This window comes from Mustela erminea, chromosome 4 (assembly GCF_009829155.1).
Source record: "Mustela erminea isolate mMusErm1 chromosome 4, mMusErm1.Pri, whole genome shotgun sequence".
Lineage (NCBI taxonomy): Eukaryota > Metazoa > Chordata > Mammalia > Carnivora > Mustelidae > Mustela > Mustela erminea.
In genome coordinates this window covers 131,718,281-131,735,197 of record NC_045617.1, presented here as the reverse complement: position 1 = coordinate 131,735,197, position 16,917 = coordinate 131,718,281, and the positions used below count along the sequence as shown (strand labels likewise).

The 16,917-nt window shown below is 45.3% G+C and overlaps 1 protein-coding gene and 1 non-coding gene across 4 annotated transcripts in view; both read right to left on the bottom strand.

Moving 5' to 3' along the window:
* Nucleotides 1-3,536: 3,536 nt before the first annotated feature.
* Nucleotides 3,537-16,917, bottom strand: part of DSP (desmoplakin) — a 45,542-nt gene continuing 32,161 nt past the window's right edge. For 2 of the 3 annotated variants that reach the window (XM_032341054.1, XM_032341056.1), the window contains exons 16-24: nucleotides 16,710-16,876; nucleotides 16,081-16,219; nucleotides 15,355-15,548; nucleotides 14,140-14,302; nucleotides 13,604-13,687; nucleotides 12,693-12,800; nucleotides 12,083-12,181; nucleotides 8,490-10,784; nucleotides 3,537-7,477 (exon numbers count right to left, since the gene is read on the bottom strand). In XM_032341054.1, the coding sequence (XP_032196945.1) occupies nucleotides 4,229-7,477; nucleotides 8,490-10,784; nucleotides 12,083-12,181; nucleotides 12,693-12,800; nucleotides 13,604-13,687; nucleotides 14,140-14,302; nucleotides 15,355-15,548; nucleotides 16,081-16,219; nucleotides 16,710-16,876 (6,498 nt within the window). In that variant the 3' untranslated portion in view covers nucleotides 3,537-4,228. The remainder of the gene's footprint in view (nucleotides 7,478-8,489; nucleotides 10,785-12,082; nucleotides 12,182-12,692; nucleotides 12,801-13,603; nucleotides 13,688-14,139; nucleotides 14,303-15,354; nucleotides 15,549-16,080; nucleotides 16,220-16,709; nucleotides 16,877-16,917) is intronic. The other variant, XM_032341057.1, reaches the window with a different exon arrangement.
* LOC116589582 lies at nucleotides 13,447-13,551 on the bottom strand. Its single transcript, XR_004285351.1, has one exon. It is a non-coding gene; the product is annotated as a U6 spliceosomal RNA (small nuclear RNA).

Genomic DNA, 16,917 nt, shown 5'->3' with positions numbered 1-16,917 from the left:
GTTGCAGCTGCTTCAACCCCCAAATACGTCTGCATGCATCTCATAAGAATAAGGACATTGTCCTACATAACTGCCATACATGGTCAAATCTGAGAGAACTAATAGTTTCATATCATCCAATGTTCAGTTTATATTCATATTTCCCCAGTTGTCCCCTGAGTTCCTTTTATATCCATTTCTTTATGAGTTTTTTCAACCCATAAGCTATAATGGGCTGGAGTCTCTTTTAAGCTAGAACATCTGCCCACCCTCCTTTTCAAATTAAGTCACTGAATTTTGTCAGGAGCTACAGCCAGTTGTCTTGTAGAATGTTTCTCTTTCTGAACTTACAACATTTTCCCCCTTAGGACTAGGTTTTGTTCAAGCATTTTTGCAAGATGTGTGTGACCTTATTAAACCTCATACAGAACACATATCATAAATGTTCCTATTAGTAATGCTAAATTTGATCATTAGGTAAAGGTAGATGGTTACATCACTCCACCGTAGGCCATTTCCCTCTGAGGGATGATACTCTGAGGCCATATGAATGTCCTGTCCCCAACAAACTCACAATCCTTCAGTGAACCTGTCGTTACGTTAGGGGTCATAATTGATGATTCTCTGATACTGTCATGGCTTCTATATTTGTTAACTGGCATCCCTACCATACATTCACTTTCTTGTTCATTATGGAATCAAAAGATTTGATTTTTTAAAAATATTTTGTGTATTTATTTGACAGAAAGAGGGAGAGAGCACAAGCAGGAGGAGCAGCAGGCAGAGGGAGAGGAAGAAACAGGCTCCACACCCAGCAGGGAGCCCGATGCAGGGTTCCATCTCAGGACCCTGGGATAATGACCCAAGCCAAAGGCAGATGCTTAACCAACTGAGCCACCCAGACACCTTTTGACCTTGACTAATTTTGATTTGCTTCACTACAGTGTGCCTGCACAGATGAATATGTATGTGGGGTTCCCTGCTCAGTAAGAAGCCTCCTTCTCCCTCTCCTGCTCCGCCTGCTTGTGCTGTCAAATCATTTAAAAAAATTAGCCAAGGTCAAGGATGTCCTCTCTTCAGGACACAGCCTATGACAACTTGGGCAAAAGCCTGGGGGTATACTCTTTCAACCTGAAGAACTGCTTTACACTGATGTTTAATTTTTTTTTTTTACTTTTTTAAAGATTTTATTTATTTGACAGAGAGAGAGTACAAGCAGGGGGAGTGCAGAGGGAGAAGCAGGCTCCCCACTGAGCAGGGAGCCCGAAGTGGGGCTCGATCCCAAGACCCTGGGACCATGACCTGAGCTGAAGGCAAATGTTTAGCCAATTGAGCCACCCAGGTGCCCCTTATTAATCTGTTTAATCACCATTTTTCCAGGGAGAACTTCTGACCCATTCTAGATTAGGCCCCTATTATAGGCTGAATTGTGTGCTATCCCCACCCCCATCCCAGTACATACACTGGAGCCCTAACCTCCAGTGTGACTGTATTTGGACATAGGGACTATATAGAGGTAATTAAAGTTGAATGAGGTAATAAAGATGGGGCTCTAATGTGATAAAACTAAAGCCCTTCTAAGACAAGGAAGACATACAGGAGCTCCTTCCCTGCCCCTTACTGCCTACCACCCAGAAAGAGAGCTTTCACCAGCAACCAACCTTCTAGCTTCTGAAACTATGAGAAAATGAATTTAAGTCACATAGTCTGTGGCATCTTGTTGTGGCAGCCCAAGCTGACTGATACAGCTTCCTAGCTCTAGCCTGAAGATATTCCTTCATTTTGCTCAACACAGCATTTACCACAAATCTCCCTCTCCCTTTTATATTACGAGGGCTATTTTTGCACCATGTGTTTCTATCATGGGATTCATAGCTTCTGGCACAATGTGTAGCACACAGAGCTTAATACTTACTGAATGAAGTTAATTACAAGTCCTCCAGCTTGGGAGGGGAGCAAGGAGAAGAACAGGAGGAGGAAATGAATGCTGTTTTTCACCCAAAGTCCCCAAGGCCCCCAAGATTTTTTTTTTAATTTTTTTTTAAAGATTTTATTTATTTATTTGACAGAGAGAGATCACAAGTAGGCAGAGAGACAGGCAGAGAGAGAGGAGGAAGCAGGCTCCCTGCTGAGCAGAGAGCCCGATGCGGGACTCGATCCCAGGACCCTGAGATCATGACCTGAGCCGAAGCCAGCGGCTTAACCCACTGAGCCACCCAGGCACCCCAGCCCCCAAGATTTTAAGTACTATCTTACATATGATCTTTTTTGTTCTTCACAATTAGCAACTCATTTGTTTTCCTATTTTCTCACCTATACTATAAAATGTTTGAGTCAAGTAGAGAAAGTAAATTACCATATGGTTTCACTTACTTGTGGAGCACAAGGAATAACATGGAGAATATTAGGAGAAGGAAGCGAAAAGTGAATTGGGGGGGGGAATTGGAGGAGGAGACGAACCATGAGAGACTGTGGACTCTGAGAAACAAACTGAGGGTTTTGGAAGGGAGGGGGATGGGAGGTTGGTGAGCCTGGTGGTGGGTATTAAGGAGGGCACGTGTTGCATGGAGCACTGGGTGTTTACATAAACAATGAATCTTGGAACACTGCATCAGAAACTAATGACATACTGTATGGTGACTAACATAACACAATACAAAAATGTTTGAGTATATTAATACATACTGCTGATATAGGAAAGTTGTCCCTCTGATTGCTTTATATGTGTCTCCTGTCCCCACCCAGACTGCAAATGTCTTGAAGTCAGGTGGCTCATAAATTCTGTTGAATCCTCATAGTACCTAGCCTAATCCTAGACGTAGTAAGTATTGATTTAACGACAAATGTCTGAATTTCAAAAGTTTCTCTTTGATACAGAGAATAGGTTTATATCTCACTGTCCTTCAACAGAGAGTCAAGAACTCTTCAGGACTTGTTTTTATAGATTCGATGACAATTCTTTCCTCTTAGGGGACAAAATGAAACCCCATGTATTTGGAAAATACCCGAATGGAATCTGAGCCACTTCATTTTTTTTTAATGGGATTATGGTGACTTTTGCCCATGCTCCTTAGAACTTATTGTCCAGAATAAACAAGAACGGGGCATTGATCTGTAACCTGACCTCTGTACACTGCTTGGCACACAACAGGCACTTGAGAGATGTTGAATAAACAACAAAAGACCAGCTTCCCGCAAGAATTCAGAACTAAAATAGTTTTTTTCATTGGTCTTTTTTTTTAAATCTTTCTTTTAAAATATTTATTTATTTATTTATTTGCCAGAGAGAGAGAGAGCATAAGTAGGCAGAGCGGCAGACAGAGGGAGAGGCTCCCCACTGAGCAGGGAGCCAGATATGGGACTCGATCCCAGGACCCTAGGATCATGACCTGACCTGAAGGCAGCTGTTTAACCAACCTAGCCACCCAGGTGCCCTAATGGTCTTTCTTAATAAGTATTTAGTAAACAGAGGGTTTTAGAAATAATTTAACATAATTAATAAAAGATGCTGATAAATACCTTGGGTGTACAGACATACGAAATCAAAACTCAAAAACTTCAAAAGTCTAAAAGTTTATTGCCAGAATAGCAAACTTCATAAAGACACCTTTTTAAAGTACATAGTAAATGACGAGCAAAATAAACAGAAAACTTTGGCCAAAGAGAAGCAAAGATTGCTGCTATCATGCACGTATAGTCAAATTAATGCCAAACCAAATGGGTGCATTTAAGAGCATATAGGTTACACAATCCACAATCTAAAACTAAAGGAGACTTATTCCAAAATGTTTGGGTTTGCGGTGGAGTATTCTAGGGAGAATGGGAGGGGTAATTTTCTCCTAATACAGAAAAATGGAAGCATTTAGATGAAACAGAATGAGGACTAAAATAACCATGATCAGCGTAATTTCATCTCCAAGAACAGAAATACATACTATAGGCTAAAAGAGTACAAGCATCAATCAAAAATCTAAACACGGAAGGAACAAACTCTAGATTCAATTTGTGCTATCCTTACAACTGATTACCACATCATACGTACTACACTCAGCATATTACGTACTTCGGGTGAGCTAAGAAGATAAAAAGCCAGAACAGCCTTTACTACTTGATTTCAACCAGGGTTATATCTCAGAATCACAGAAAGTTCTATCACTATACTGCAAGCACTAGGTCTTCTTCTAGTAAAGTATTTAATAAAGTGAACATTCACGTAAACGAACCCAAGAAAATAGCAAGTAACTGACTACTAGTGCCCAATAGAGCTACTGCTGAAGGAGTAGGAGTAAGAGTAGGAGGAATTCCCGGTCGCATCAAAGCTTCCTCTCCGGGACCCACTGCGGGAACCAGAGCGAGAGCCAGAGCGGGATCCAGAGCGAGAGCCGGAGCGGGATCCAGAGCGGGAGCCTGGGGCAGAAGACATGTTATAGGGGCTAGGCAAGCCCTTAGATGAAACAGAGGCAGCCTCCAGAAGGCGAAGGCCAGTGATATCTTCCACCATGGAGCGATTCATGGCATCCTTATAGGATATTTTTAATTTGGTTTTGGGGCAGGTCAGGATTTTGGCATAGCTGCTGGTGTCCTGCAGCCTCTGAGCGGCTCTGCCGTCGATGAACCCCTTCCTGATGGCTTCTTCCGTGCTTATCCTCCCATGCACTTCCGGGTCAACAAGGCCCCCAGTGAGGTACTGGAACTCCAGGAAGCGCTGACCTGCCTCGTAGGGGAGCCATTTTTCTTTGACTGCCTCTGCGGCTGACATCTTCTTCTTTCCCTTCACACCTTCAAAGCCGATGAAGGCTTTCTGAGCGGGCTTCAGCCTGGTGGCCATATCTTGGTCGATCAGGCCCTGGGAGACTGCGTCCTGAAGTGACAGCTTCTGACCGCTGGTTGGGTGGATGATGCCGCCCGTGCAGGCCTGCGCCTCCAGAAGCCTCTGACCCGTGATGCTGTCGACGATGCCCCGCTCGATTCCTTCCGTGATGGAGATCTTCTCCAAGTTTTCTGTGTCAAAGATGGCTGCAATGGGGCTCGATTCTTCCAGCGGGTCAGACAGAGAGCTGCTCCGGATGGTTATGTTCCTGACACTGGAGACGGTGGAAATCTTACTCACTGACTCATGTCGGGAGTTGCTGAAAACCTCATCGCTGACACCACCCCCTATCCCACTGCTGTTGCCAACACCGTTTTTCAAGGAGATCATATCAGCAAACTGAGTGAGGCTGAGGCTGCCGGATCGGTACTGATCGAAGAACTTCCTGTCAATGAGGCCCTTGTCAATGGCGTCTTGGATATCATATTGACTGCCTGTCTTCCTGTCGACCAGGACCACCCTGGTGGAGCCATCCGATCCAGTGATGGTTATTTCTTCCCACTCACACTCCTGCTCACACAGTTCTCTGAAAGTTTCATAATCTATCAGGCCCTTCTTGTAGGCCTCCTGAACGGACATCTCCTTGTTGGTCTCTGGGTCAACAATGACCACTCTACGCTTCCTCAGAGTGTTCTTCTGTGACGTCTGCACCTCCTTCTTCTTCTCCTTCAGGGGCAGGAGACAGAGCCCTGTCTCCTCATCCTTGATGCACCGTTCTTTCAGCTGCAGATACGTAAGATTCTCTTCGGTGTTGGGGTCAAAAAACCCTTTCGTATCATCACTTGGATCTGACAGAATCTCACTGAGCTCCTCATTAAAGTAGCCCCTCTTGTAGGCCATGTCAACCGGCAAACGATGGCTCTCCTTCGGGTCGATGATGCCGCCCGTCGCGATCTGTGCTTCCAATAAACGGATGCCGTGGCCCTTTTCAATGAGTTCCTTGTTCATGGCTTGGAACAAAGAGATAATGTTTCCTGTTTCGGGATCATTGTACCCAGTGACGGCTCGTTCTGCAGACAGGAGCTTCTCTTTGAACTCAATACCCACCAGGCCTCTTTTGTAGGCTTCCTCCACCGGTAACCGCAAGTTGCTGACAGGATCCACTATAAAGCCAGTGGCTGCTTGGGCTTCCAGCAACTCCAGGGCAGTACCAGGTCGGACCAAGCCAATCTTCATGGCCTCATAAATGCCAAGCTTCTGCTTCGTGGTCTCATTGTATATGCCTGCTATGCAACTTGAACCCTGAAGGAAGTCTTTAATTCTCTCGCCAACCTCATCATAGGAAATCTGACCTGATTCCAGTTCGTTTACAGTGGATGGTCTCAGTATACCGGAATCCACCAGCTCAGAGACGGTCACCTGTTGTCTGATTCCTTGGAAGGACATACTTCTCTTCTGTACCGACAGCAAGAGCAGCCCCGTGTGTGGTTCGATTCTGCAGCGTTCCCTCAGTTGCATGTAACTGACTTTCTTTTTGGTGACTGGATCCACAAAGTTTTTCTGACTATCTCGGGGATCATTCAGGGACCGATACAAATCTCTGTCAATCAGCCCACGGGCCAACGCTACATCTTTTGGCAAAAAGACACTATTCACGGGGTCCACCACACCCCCTGAAGCAATCTGGGCTTCCAGCAGGCGCATTCCGGTTTCTCTGTCGATCAGGTTTTTCTTGATGGCTTCCGAAACAGAGACCGTCTTGCCGGAGAACGGGTCGTCAAAACCAGTGATGGCTTTCTCTGCTGTGTATATCTGCTGGCGGTCATCGAAGTCGATGAGGTCCCGAGCGATGGCGTTGTCCACAGTCAGCTTCTCGTTCCTGTGGGGGTCGATTATACCGCCTGTAGCTGCCTGGGCCTCCAGGAGCATGACTGTGGATTCTGGGGTGATTAACTTCTTCCTCTTGGCCTCCACCAGGGAATACTTCTCCTTCGGGGAAGCAGATGCTCCGGCGATGGCTCCCGCACCCCGAAGGAAAGGTTGGATTTCAGAGGCAACCTCTTCCACGGACTTCTTCCCCTTCAACAGTTTGTCCAAGGTTGTTTTGTCAATCAGTTGGCACTCGTAGAGCTGCATGGCCGTCACCTTCTTCCTCAGTCCATCGAACACCAGCTTGGAGGAGTCGACGGTCCACTCGTACTCAGTCTGGGTCTCTCGGTGGGAGCCGTAGGGACGCTGCTTGAGCCTGTCGATCTCCCTCTGAAGGCGGGAGCGCTCCGTTTCCAGCTGCGACTGCGTCTCCCTGGTGGAGTCCTCCAGCTTGCGCCTGTACCGCTCCTCGATCCTCTTGATCTCGGCCTGCAGTCTCTCGATCTCGCTCCGGAAGCTGTTCTTCTCCCTCTCGCTCTTTTCTCTCTCCGACTCGATCTTCCTAATGGTCTCTTCCTTGCGGGAGTACTGGGTTTTCCACTGGTTGAGGTCATTCTGGATCTGCTGCTTCTCGCACTCCAGGCGCTGCTTCAGCCTGCTTTCCGCCTCCAGCGCTGTTTTCAGGCGGTTGAGCTCATCCTCCAGCCTCTGCAGACGGCTCTTGTCCTGCTCCAGAACTTTGATCTTCACCAGAAGGCTCTCCCTTTCCTGCACCACCTGAGTGCACTGGTTCTTGGATTCCTGAATCCTGTTCGATGCCTGCAATTTAAAAAGAGAGAAATGGGAAGAAATAATGTTGTGATTGTATCATATGATGATCATAATTCAATCTATTTCCTACATTTAAAAAAAAAACTTGTTTACTTATTTTCCCTTCCTCTGTGTTCCCTGGATATACTGCTATTTTATATTATAAATTCACAAAAAAATAAATTCCGTAAATATAGGTTGCCACTTTGATAAATGGCTTCATACTTACTATTGTTTTAGAAGGAACTAGGAGAAGCTGTAGACCTCTCTTGTTCTTAACAGGAATTACGGTTTGAAAAAATATAGGGGGTTTTGTTTCCCGGTCATCACACCTGCTCACACCTACATCCCACCTGTTACATCTACACTAACATATTTAATAAAGCAAAATAAATCTACGGACATATGCACACCCCACACCCAGCCCCACACAAATATTGTCTACAGAAGCCAATCATATTAGAACTTAAAGAAGGTATTTGTAAATTAGGGGTTAAAAGAAGAAAAGGCAAACAAAAAGAAACATATTAGGGTGGTGATCAAAATAGATTTGAATAATGATCAAAAGAGAATTGGATAATGCATGCAGAAAAAGCACGTAAGCAAAAAAGAAAAGGTGATTTTTAAGCCCCTTTAATATGGCTTTTATCAGAAACCTTCATGAAAAATGCAGGTTAGAGCTCATTAAGTGAAGAGCTATCTTCTAGAAAATAGAGTGGACCGTTCAGAAGACAAACTCTGGCTGTTACACCCCCGCTAATGTTCGAAAGGCATGGCCAGACAGCGGTTCCACTCAGAGGGGCATCAAAGCAAGGGGAGCAGAGAAGGGCACACGGCACTGAAATTACACTAGGGCAGAGCAGTGGCCTGGGTTACGACAGGGAGCAGCGCGGCAAACGGCAGAAAAAGCAGAGAGTCCGGGAGTATCCAATCCCGGGAGCAGGAGCATGGCCGAGACCAGCTGGAAGAAGAGCGAAGGATTTAAAAGACAGTGAAGCTGTGATCAAATATTTGTGAGTACCTCTAAAGCCTGCTTTTGGAATTTCTCAATTTCCTGTCTCAAATTTTCCCTCTCTCTCTGTAAATCATTAATGAGCCCCTGCAGCTCCAGGGTCCGGCTGTTGCTCAGCTGGAGCTGGCTCCGGAGCTCGGAGATGGTAGTGTTTTTGTCGCTGTCCGCCTCGCTCCGGCTCCTCCTGAGGTCGTCGTACTCCAGCCGCAGGTTCCGAAGCTCCTCCTCCAGCATCAGGTGCTCCTTGGTCAGGTTCTCCGTGAGAGACTGCAGCCTCTCGATTTCGATTTTGCTCTCGTTCAAGCTCCGGCTCTTGTCCTCGATCGCCTTCTGGAAGTGCTCGTTCCTCAGGTGAGCCTGCTTGACGTTGTCCTGCTCCTGGAGCAGCTGCCGCCGGAGGGCCTCCACCTCGCCGGAGAGCCTTCTCAGCTCCTCCTGCGTCCGCTGCTTGTCCCGCAGGTGGCCCTCCAGCACGTCCCTCTGCTGCCGCAGGTCGTCCTCGCTGCGTTTCTTCACGATGGACGCCTGCTCCAGCTGCTGCGTCAGGCTGGTGATCTTGATCGCCTGCTCCTTCAGGGACCGCCTCATGCCTTCCAGCTCCTCCTCCAGCTTCTTCCTCTTGGACGAGTCCTCGCAGGCGGTCCTCCGCAGCCGGGCCAGCTCGTCTTCCACCTTCTGCTTCTGCAGCTGCAGGTCCTTCAGGGAGCTCTGGAACCGCGAGATGTCCTGGTCCTTTACGCTCCTCTCCTGGGACACCCTCTCGTAGTCGATCCGCAGCCGCGAGAGCTCCTGCTCCTGCAGCTTCAGCTTCCCGATAGTCTCGGCGGCGCTGCTGTTGGCTTTCTGCAGCTCATACTGGGTCCTCTGCAGCTTCGCGTTCTCCTCCTCCAGGCACTTCCGTGCGCTGGTTTCTGAGTCGATCAGCTGTTTGAGCCTTTCTATCTCCTTGTTTTTGTCCTGGATCGTCTTGGCGGCATCGTCGAGAGACTGCTTGTAGCGCAGGCTCTCCTCCGTGCGCATCTGGGTGACCTGGCGCAGCTCGATCTCCAGCTGCTGCTTCCTCTGCGACACCTCGGTGCCGGTGGCCTTCTGCTGCTGGGCGCTCTCCTCCACCCTCCGGAGCGTCTCCGTGGTCTGGGCCAGCGTGTCCTTCAGCCGCTTCACCTCCTCGGACAGGCTCCGGTTCTCCCGGGTGAGGGCGTCAATCTGGGCTCGGTAGCCGCTGGTGTCCTCCTCCTTCTGCATGGTGAGCTGGTGGATGGTGGTCTTGGTGATGTTGATCTCCGTCTCGAACTGGTTCTTCAAGCTGATGATCTCCTCATCGTAACTGTTCCTTACCTTTGCCAGTTCATTCTCATACTCCCAGCGGCGCTTGGCCTCCTCCTGAAACTCGGCTTTGAGTCTCTCGATCTCCTTGTTCTTGTCCTGGATGGTCTTCGCCGCCTCCTCCAGGGACTGCTTGTGTCGAGCGTTGTCCTCGGAGCGCTGCTGGAGGACCTGCTTCAGCTCCAGCTCCAGGTGCTGCTTCTTCTGCAGCATCTCGGAGCCGCAGGCTTTCTGCTGCAGGGCGTCCTCCTCCGCCCGCCGCCGCTGCTCCGTGGTCTGCAGGATGCTGTCGTTGAGCCGGACGATCTCATCCTTCAGGTCGCGGTTTTCCCTCGAGAGGCGGTCAAGCTGGTTCCTCAGGTTTTTGGAATCGTCCTCCTTCTGCATGGAGATCTCCTTGATGGTGGTCTTCGTAATGTTAATCTCTGTTTCATACTTGTTCCTTAAATTACTCATCTCCTCATTATAGTGGTTTCTTACCTTTGCCAGCTCATTTTCATATTCTCTCTTCCGGGCGCCCTCCTCCTGCAGAAGAACCCTCAACCTCTCTATCTCGTACTCCTTCTCCTTGATGGCTTTCTCAGACTCCATCTTCTGCCAGCCCAGGCTCTCCTTCTCACACTGCCTGGCCTTCTGCAGCTGGTCATAGTCACTCTTCTGCTGGTCAAACCTGTCTTCCACCGCCTTCCTCCTCCGCTTCTCGTCTTCAATCTCGTAAGTCAGCCGAGTGATCTTCTCATTCAGCTCTTTTATTTGACCGTAGCACTTGTCCAGGTTTTGCTTCGCGGACTTTCCATCCAGCTCCGCTTGCCTCTTCAGCTCCTCCAAGCTCACGAGCTTGGCTTTGAACTGGGAACATTCCGCCTGGTATTTCTGCAGGTTCTGATCCAGGAATTTGTTCTTGTTGCAGTTTTCAGAGTTGGCATCCCGGGCCAACCTGAGCTCCTCTTCCAAAACTTCGATCTTGGTATTTTTCAGCTGGGGAAGTAAAAGCAGAAATTAGGTTGAAAGAAAAACATCTCCCGTTGTAAGAAACTGCTCGTCACCACCCCTCCCAGCCCATCCTGGGGTCTCCTTTCTCTTGACACACCTGCACGTGGGCACACACACACACTACACACACACAGAAGCACACATACAGACTGAGCTACTACACAAAAATTCATGAGATCTCTATTTTCATCATAATTCTTCCATCAACCATCTGTACGATCTTAGCAAATAATACAACACCCTGAGTTTCCCCTGCCTCGTCTGTAAGTGAGCCCATCTCTTCCAAGATCAAAAGCTTGGGGTTTCACGAATTATGTTTCCTCTCTTTCAAGGTAGAAAGTTTCCATAGAAACTCAATGTGTGTATTAGAAATGAGGAGTAAGCCAAACTATGGAAAGAACCTAGACGTCCATCAACAGATGAATGGATAAAAAAGATGTGGTATATATACACAATGGAATACTATGCAGCCATCAAAAGAAATGAAATTTGGCCATTTGTGACGACGTGGATGGAACTAGAGAGTATCATGCTTAGCGAAATAAGTCAATCAGAGAAAGACAACTATCATATGATCTCCCTGATATGAGGAAGTGGAGATGCAACATGGGGGGGTTAAGGGGGTAGGAGAAGAATAAATGAAACAAGATGGGATTGGGAGGGACACAAACCATAAGTGACTCTTAATCATACAAAACAAACTGAGGGTTGCTGGGGGGAGGGGGGCTGAGAGAAGGGGGGTGGGGTTATGGACATTGGGGAGGATATGTGCTATGGTGAGTGCTGTGAAGTGTGTAAACCTGGCGATTCACAGACCTGTACCCCTGGGGATAAAAATACATTATATGTTTATTAAAAAAATAATAAAAATAAAAAATTATTTTAAAAAATAATAATAATTTAAAAAGTCAAAAAAGAAATGAGAAGTAAATGAAACAATTACTCAACATAAAAATTCCAAATCCAGCCAATCCAGGACATTCTCTTCCTTAACTGAACACACACACGAACGAAGTAAATAAAGCAAATCCCTTAACCAAACAATAAAGGAAATTACTGTCTTTTTTTGTAAGGTAAAGTAGCTAGAATTTTATAAATATTACCTAACTCCATTCATAGCCGCATCCCAGATCACAGAACTCACACCTGACTTATGAACAAACTATGTACCAGTGAGTGTTTACAGTGAGTGTGTCCAAATCCAGATTATAATCAGGCAATAATAATAAGTTCTATTCCGTTTTCTTTTCTGATCCTCCAAGGAAGTCAAGTAAGTAAATTACCTTCAGATCTTCCAAACTCTTCAGCATCTCACTTAAGAATCTATAGTAGTCTCCAGACCTTGTAAGTAGTTCTATGTACCGAGCGTGGATATCTGCAGCCTTGCAAAAAAAGGAGTGAAAGGAATTTTAATTGAAAATTGAAATGATCATTTAAAGAGAGAACTCCCCTTGTTCATGTGTGCTAATTCCAAAATCTAGAGGTACAACCAAGGGCTGATAATATTGTATTCCAACCTCACAACCCTAGGGTGTTTCTCTGAAGCCATCTGACCAGTGATGCTCTCCGATGTCTTTGGGAAGAAGCTGTCTTTTAAAAATCTGCTAGACATTTTCCACTTGTTAAGAGCCTCCCTCATTAAGCCTAGAATTTTAGCCCAGGTCCTGCAAAGATTCTAGCATATAAACTCTAGATTCAGACTTCCACTGACATTTCCTAAAATGCATCACATATTGATGACCTACACTAAGGGAGCATAAACTGCTTTTAAACCTGTTTTGAGTGGATCCCCTGGAACAAACGTTGAATTCGGGGTCTGCAGGGAAGATAGGAAGGGGACAGGGAAAAAAGATGTAGGGGAGACAACTAGGAAACAGGTAATGACATATCTACCTCTTGCAGAATCACCCCAGAGGGAGACTGGACCATGGTTCTCTTGATAGGTATGTTCAGGAGAGTTTCCAAGCCTGAGGTGTATGATGCCAGCTGGAGTTCATAATCCTGCCAAATAAAAAATTTAAGATAAACATACCTAATGGACCCAAACAAGTCACTGACAGCTACAGTTGCATGGTTTTTAATCACAAGCTGTATTTCTAATGACCAACCCCAGAGGCTATCATGTACGGATAGTGTCCAAGTAGCTAATATTACATTATTAAACCAAATGGTACATGTTTATATCCTAAACAAAGATTCTTACACATACTACCAGTGTAAAGAATGAAGACCAACCCACCCCCACAGATGTTGCCCATGTGCAGTGAATTCAAGGTAAAGGCTAACAAATTTTTATGGTCTGTTCAGGAAAGACTACATGAAAGCCTAATTGCTATCCTCAAGAAGTTTATAGTTTTTGGGGCGCTGGGGTGGCTCAGTTGGTTAAGTATCTGAGTATTGATTTTGGTTCGGGTCATGATCTCAGAGTCATGAGATCGAGCGCCACATCAAGCTCTGTGCTTAGCCTGGAGTCTGCTTGGGATTCTCTCTCTCCCTCTCCCTTTGCCCTTCCCCCTGCTCAAGCATGTGCATATGTGTGTATGCTCTCTAAAAAAAAAAAAAAAAAAGAAATCTTTAAAATTTAAAAAAAGAGGTATGCTCACTTTAAAGTAAATAAGAAAATAATGCAGTTAATAGTATAGATTTTTAATATATGGAACACTTCACAAATTTGCATGTCATCCCTGTGCAAGAGCCATGCTAATATTCTGTCTTATTCCAATTCCAGTCCATGTGCTGCTGAAGTAAACACAGTTAATATTATTCCTGATGAAATGCCAACATTCTTTGTGAAACCAGCATACCTTAATTGAATTAGCACAAAGTTCGGCAATTTTTTGCACTTCTTCTGATTTGTCTCGTTTCCCACATATTTCATTATGCAAGTTCTATACAAAAAATAAAATATTTATAAACAACAAAGTGTACAAATAATTTTATATAAATATTATTACATGGCTAAACAACTGTTTTCCCTCAGTTTCCTCACATTCTCACAGCTAAACCTTAGGAGATGAGGGTGTTTTCTCTTCAGCAAAAAGAAGCACAATTGTCACTTTTTTTTTCTCTAAGAGGAAGCTTTCTAATCTGTGCTCTTCTCTGATCCTAAGGACTCAACTTATAAAGATACTTTACTATAATGTTACATTATTTCTAGTTAATAATTGATTTCTTTGTAAGTATCTCGATTATTTTTCCTTTGGGCCATCTGCCAGCCAGTCACAAGATGAACTAGTAATATTATTAAATACCCTTTCGAACCTAGGTACTGCTGAGAAAACCAGAGGAAAATACAGCTTACATGCAGTGTTCTCTAAGGGAATGACATACTGGCTTGTACCTTCTGCTCATTCAAAAATCGCATGACTGTGTTGGAGTCACCAAACTTCATGGATTCCAAGGCATCCTGGCGGCGTTTAGCATCATAGAGCCACTTGCAGAAAGCCTGATAGTTATCACGGTAATTCCTCAGTTGCTTGATTTGTTTCTCGAGGTCCCACAGTCTGGAGGAAACAGAAAGAATAAAATTATTAAACCAATGCTACCTTTCCTGAAAGTATTTAAGAGTTATCACATGATATCACACGTTATTGCCCAGTAATTCCACCTGTTACATGCTCAGAACTGGAAACATGCACCCATACAAAAAGTTATCCATGAATGTTCCTTGGGACATCTTTCATGATAGCCAAAAATTATCGAAGGATGAAGGAATAAATAAAATGTGGTACAGCCGTACAATAAAATATTATTCAACCATAAAAAGGAATGAAGTACGGAGACATGCTGCCCCACGGAGGAACCTTGAAAACATTATGATGAGCGGGGAAAAACAGTCAAAAAGGACCACATATGGGCTGAGTGCATTCCTACAAAATGTCTAGAACAGGCAAATATACAGAGACAGAGGGAAGACGGGTGGTTGCTTGGGGCCAAAGGGTTGGGAGGTAACAGGAAATGACTACTAATGGGAACAGAGCTTTTTTTTCTTAGGGTAAAGAACATGTTGTAGATGTAGATTGTGGTAATGGTGATGCCCTTCTGATGCACTAAAATTCACTAGACTGTACACTGCCAGTGGGGAATTGTGTGACATGTGAACTAGCTATCAATAAAGATGGCTGTGTTCTTTTTTAGTCAATAAAGATATTTTTAAAAAGTAGTTACTAAAAGGAACGACATCAAAATTCAGGATACTTTTAAATCCTCATTTGGAATGAGGGGGTAGAAGACACAATTTTCTTAAATTTCCGAAGAACACTCACTCAAAGCATCTGCTCCTTCCAACCGTCCTAACAAGAGTTCATAGGGCCTACAAGAACCTGATCAATGGCTTCCATTTTTTTCTAAGGGACTGGAAAGCACCTGTTAGGGCTTGATGCAAGCACCTGTTGTGATGTGCCCACTTCCCATTTCCAAAAAAGTTGCCTCCAAAAACAGAGTGCCCCTTGTGCCTAACTTACACACCAAACCACTACTTTGACAGTGATCACTTCAAGTGACGTTATCTTGGAACAAGCAAACGGGAAGAAAGCAGGGAAAGAGGTTGGCACACCTGTAGTCTATCTGTTTATCTATTTTTTGCCAGCGGTCTGTCAGCTGTGTGACTTTGTCACTGAACTTGCCCAGATCCAGGTCATAGAGTGGATACTGCTGTGAGGTCTGGGAGTGGATCTGCTGTGCTTTCTGCAGCTCTGTCTTCATGGTGGCCAGCAAGGACTTCTTCAAGTTCAAGTCATTTTTGATTTTCTGTCAAAGGAGAAAGAAAAGAGTACAAGTTAATCTCTTGGAACACTTGTATTTTTAAGTGCTAATCAATCCAGGAAGACATATTCACTGATTGCATTTTCCAATATTTATGTCCATGATCTAGTTCCTGATGTTACCCCATTGACAAAAGATTCAGTGTGAGAAATTCATTTGTTTGAGAAATGTTAAATATCATACTGTATTCCATTCCTAAATAATTGTAACACATACAAACGTTCTTGAAGAGGAAGAAAAGTCCTGTCGTAAAGAAACCAGTTTAATTATGTTTAACTCTGCATTCCACAAACTAATCTCACCACAAATTACCTGTGCACATAGTTCCTGCTAGCGCATTCTGGAAAGCAAGTGTTCTAGAGATAACGACAACGTCAACCATGTGTGGCCAGCAAAATCCAGGAATCCTCAAGACTCATTAAAAAGTTACCGAAGCCTCAGGATCGGGCGCTGAGCAGTCCTGCATTATTTCCCATAACCGCGAGCACTGTGATAACGGACTGTGACTTCCGTTTACCTTCAGTCCACAGCGGTAAGCTTCCACTTTATCCAGATCCAGGCACACGGTTTCCTCTTCGGTGAGTCTGGCTTCGTACACCTTCAACATGTCTTCTGTCTGCAGGATAGCCTGGAGTAGAGCTCTCACTGTGCATAAGCTGCAAGGAGCCAAAGAGGCCAAGAACATTGCTGGTGACATAATTAGACTTTGAACGTTTGGCTGTGGCCACTATTAATGAAAGAATGTTACAGCCAATAAAAAATTCATTTTGCCCATTCTACAATTGCAGGAGCAACAGACTCCCCACGCCCCACCCCTGCACCAACTGCAGGAGCAACAGAATCCCTCCCCTACCCCACCCCTGCACCATGATTCAGACAGCCATTGTGTGTTCACTGAAGATTTCAAAGTCCTGACTCTTATAGATATACCTCAGCTGTAAGATACATCAGATTTCATACGGTGGAAGGAACACCGAGGCTGGAGGACCCTCTCCCTGAGGCACAGAAGAAAGTGAGGAAGCCCGTAGTGAACCGAGTAATTGGGAGGCAAGGCTGCAGTGAGTCAGGCAGAGAAAGCAAATGAACTGTGACAAAATGAAGCCTGAGAACAGCAGAATGTGTGGGACCGAGGTCACTCCCATTTACCTGTTTAAGTAGCCATCTGTCACACCATTGATATTTTCCAGTTTCTGGAACAGCCCGAATATCTCATTCTGTAAGTAGCAGTATTTTTCCGAACCTCTGAAGTTCGCTAGCATGTCTTTCAGCTGGTTGAGAACCTCAGCAATTGCTTGAGAATCGTTCTGCACACTCTGTTCAAAAAAAAGAAGGAAAGTGCTAGATGTAGCCATCC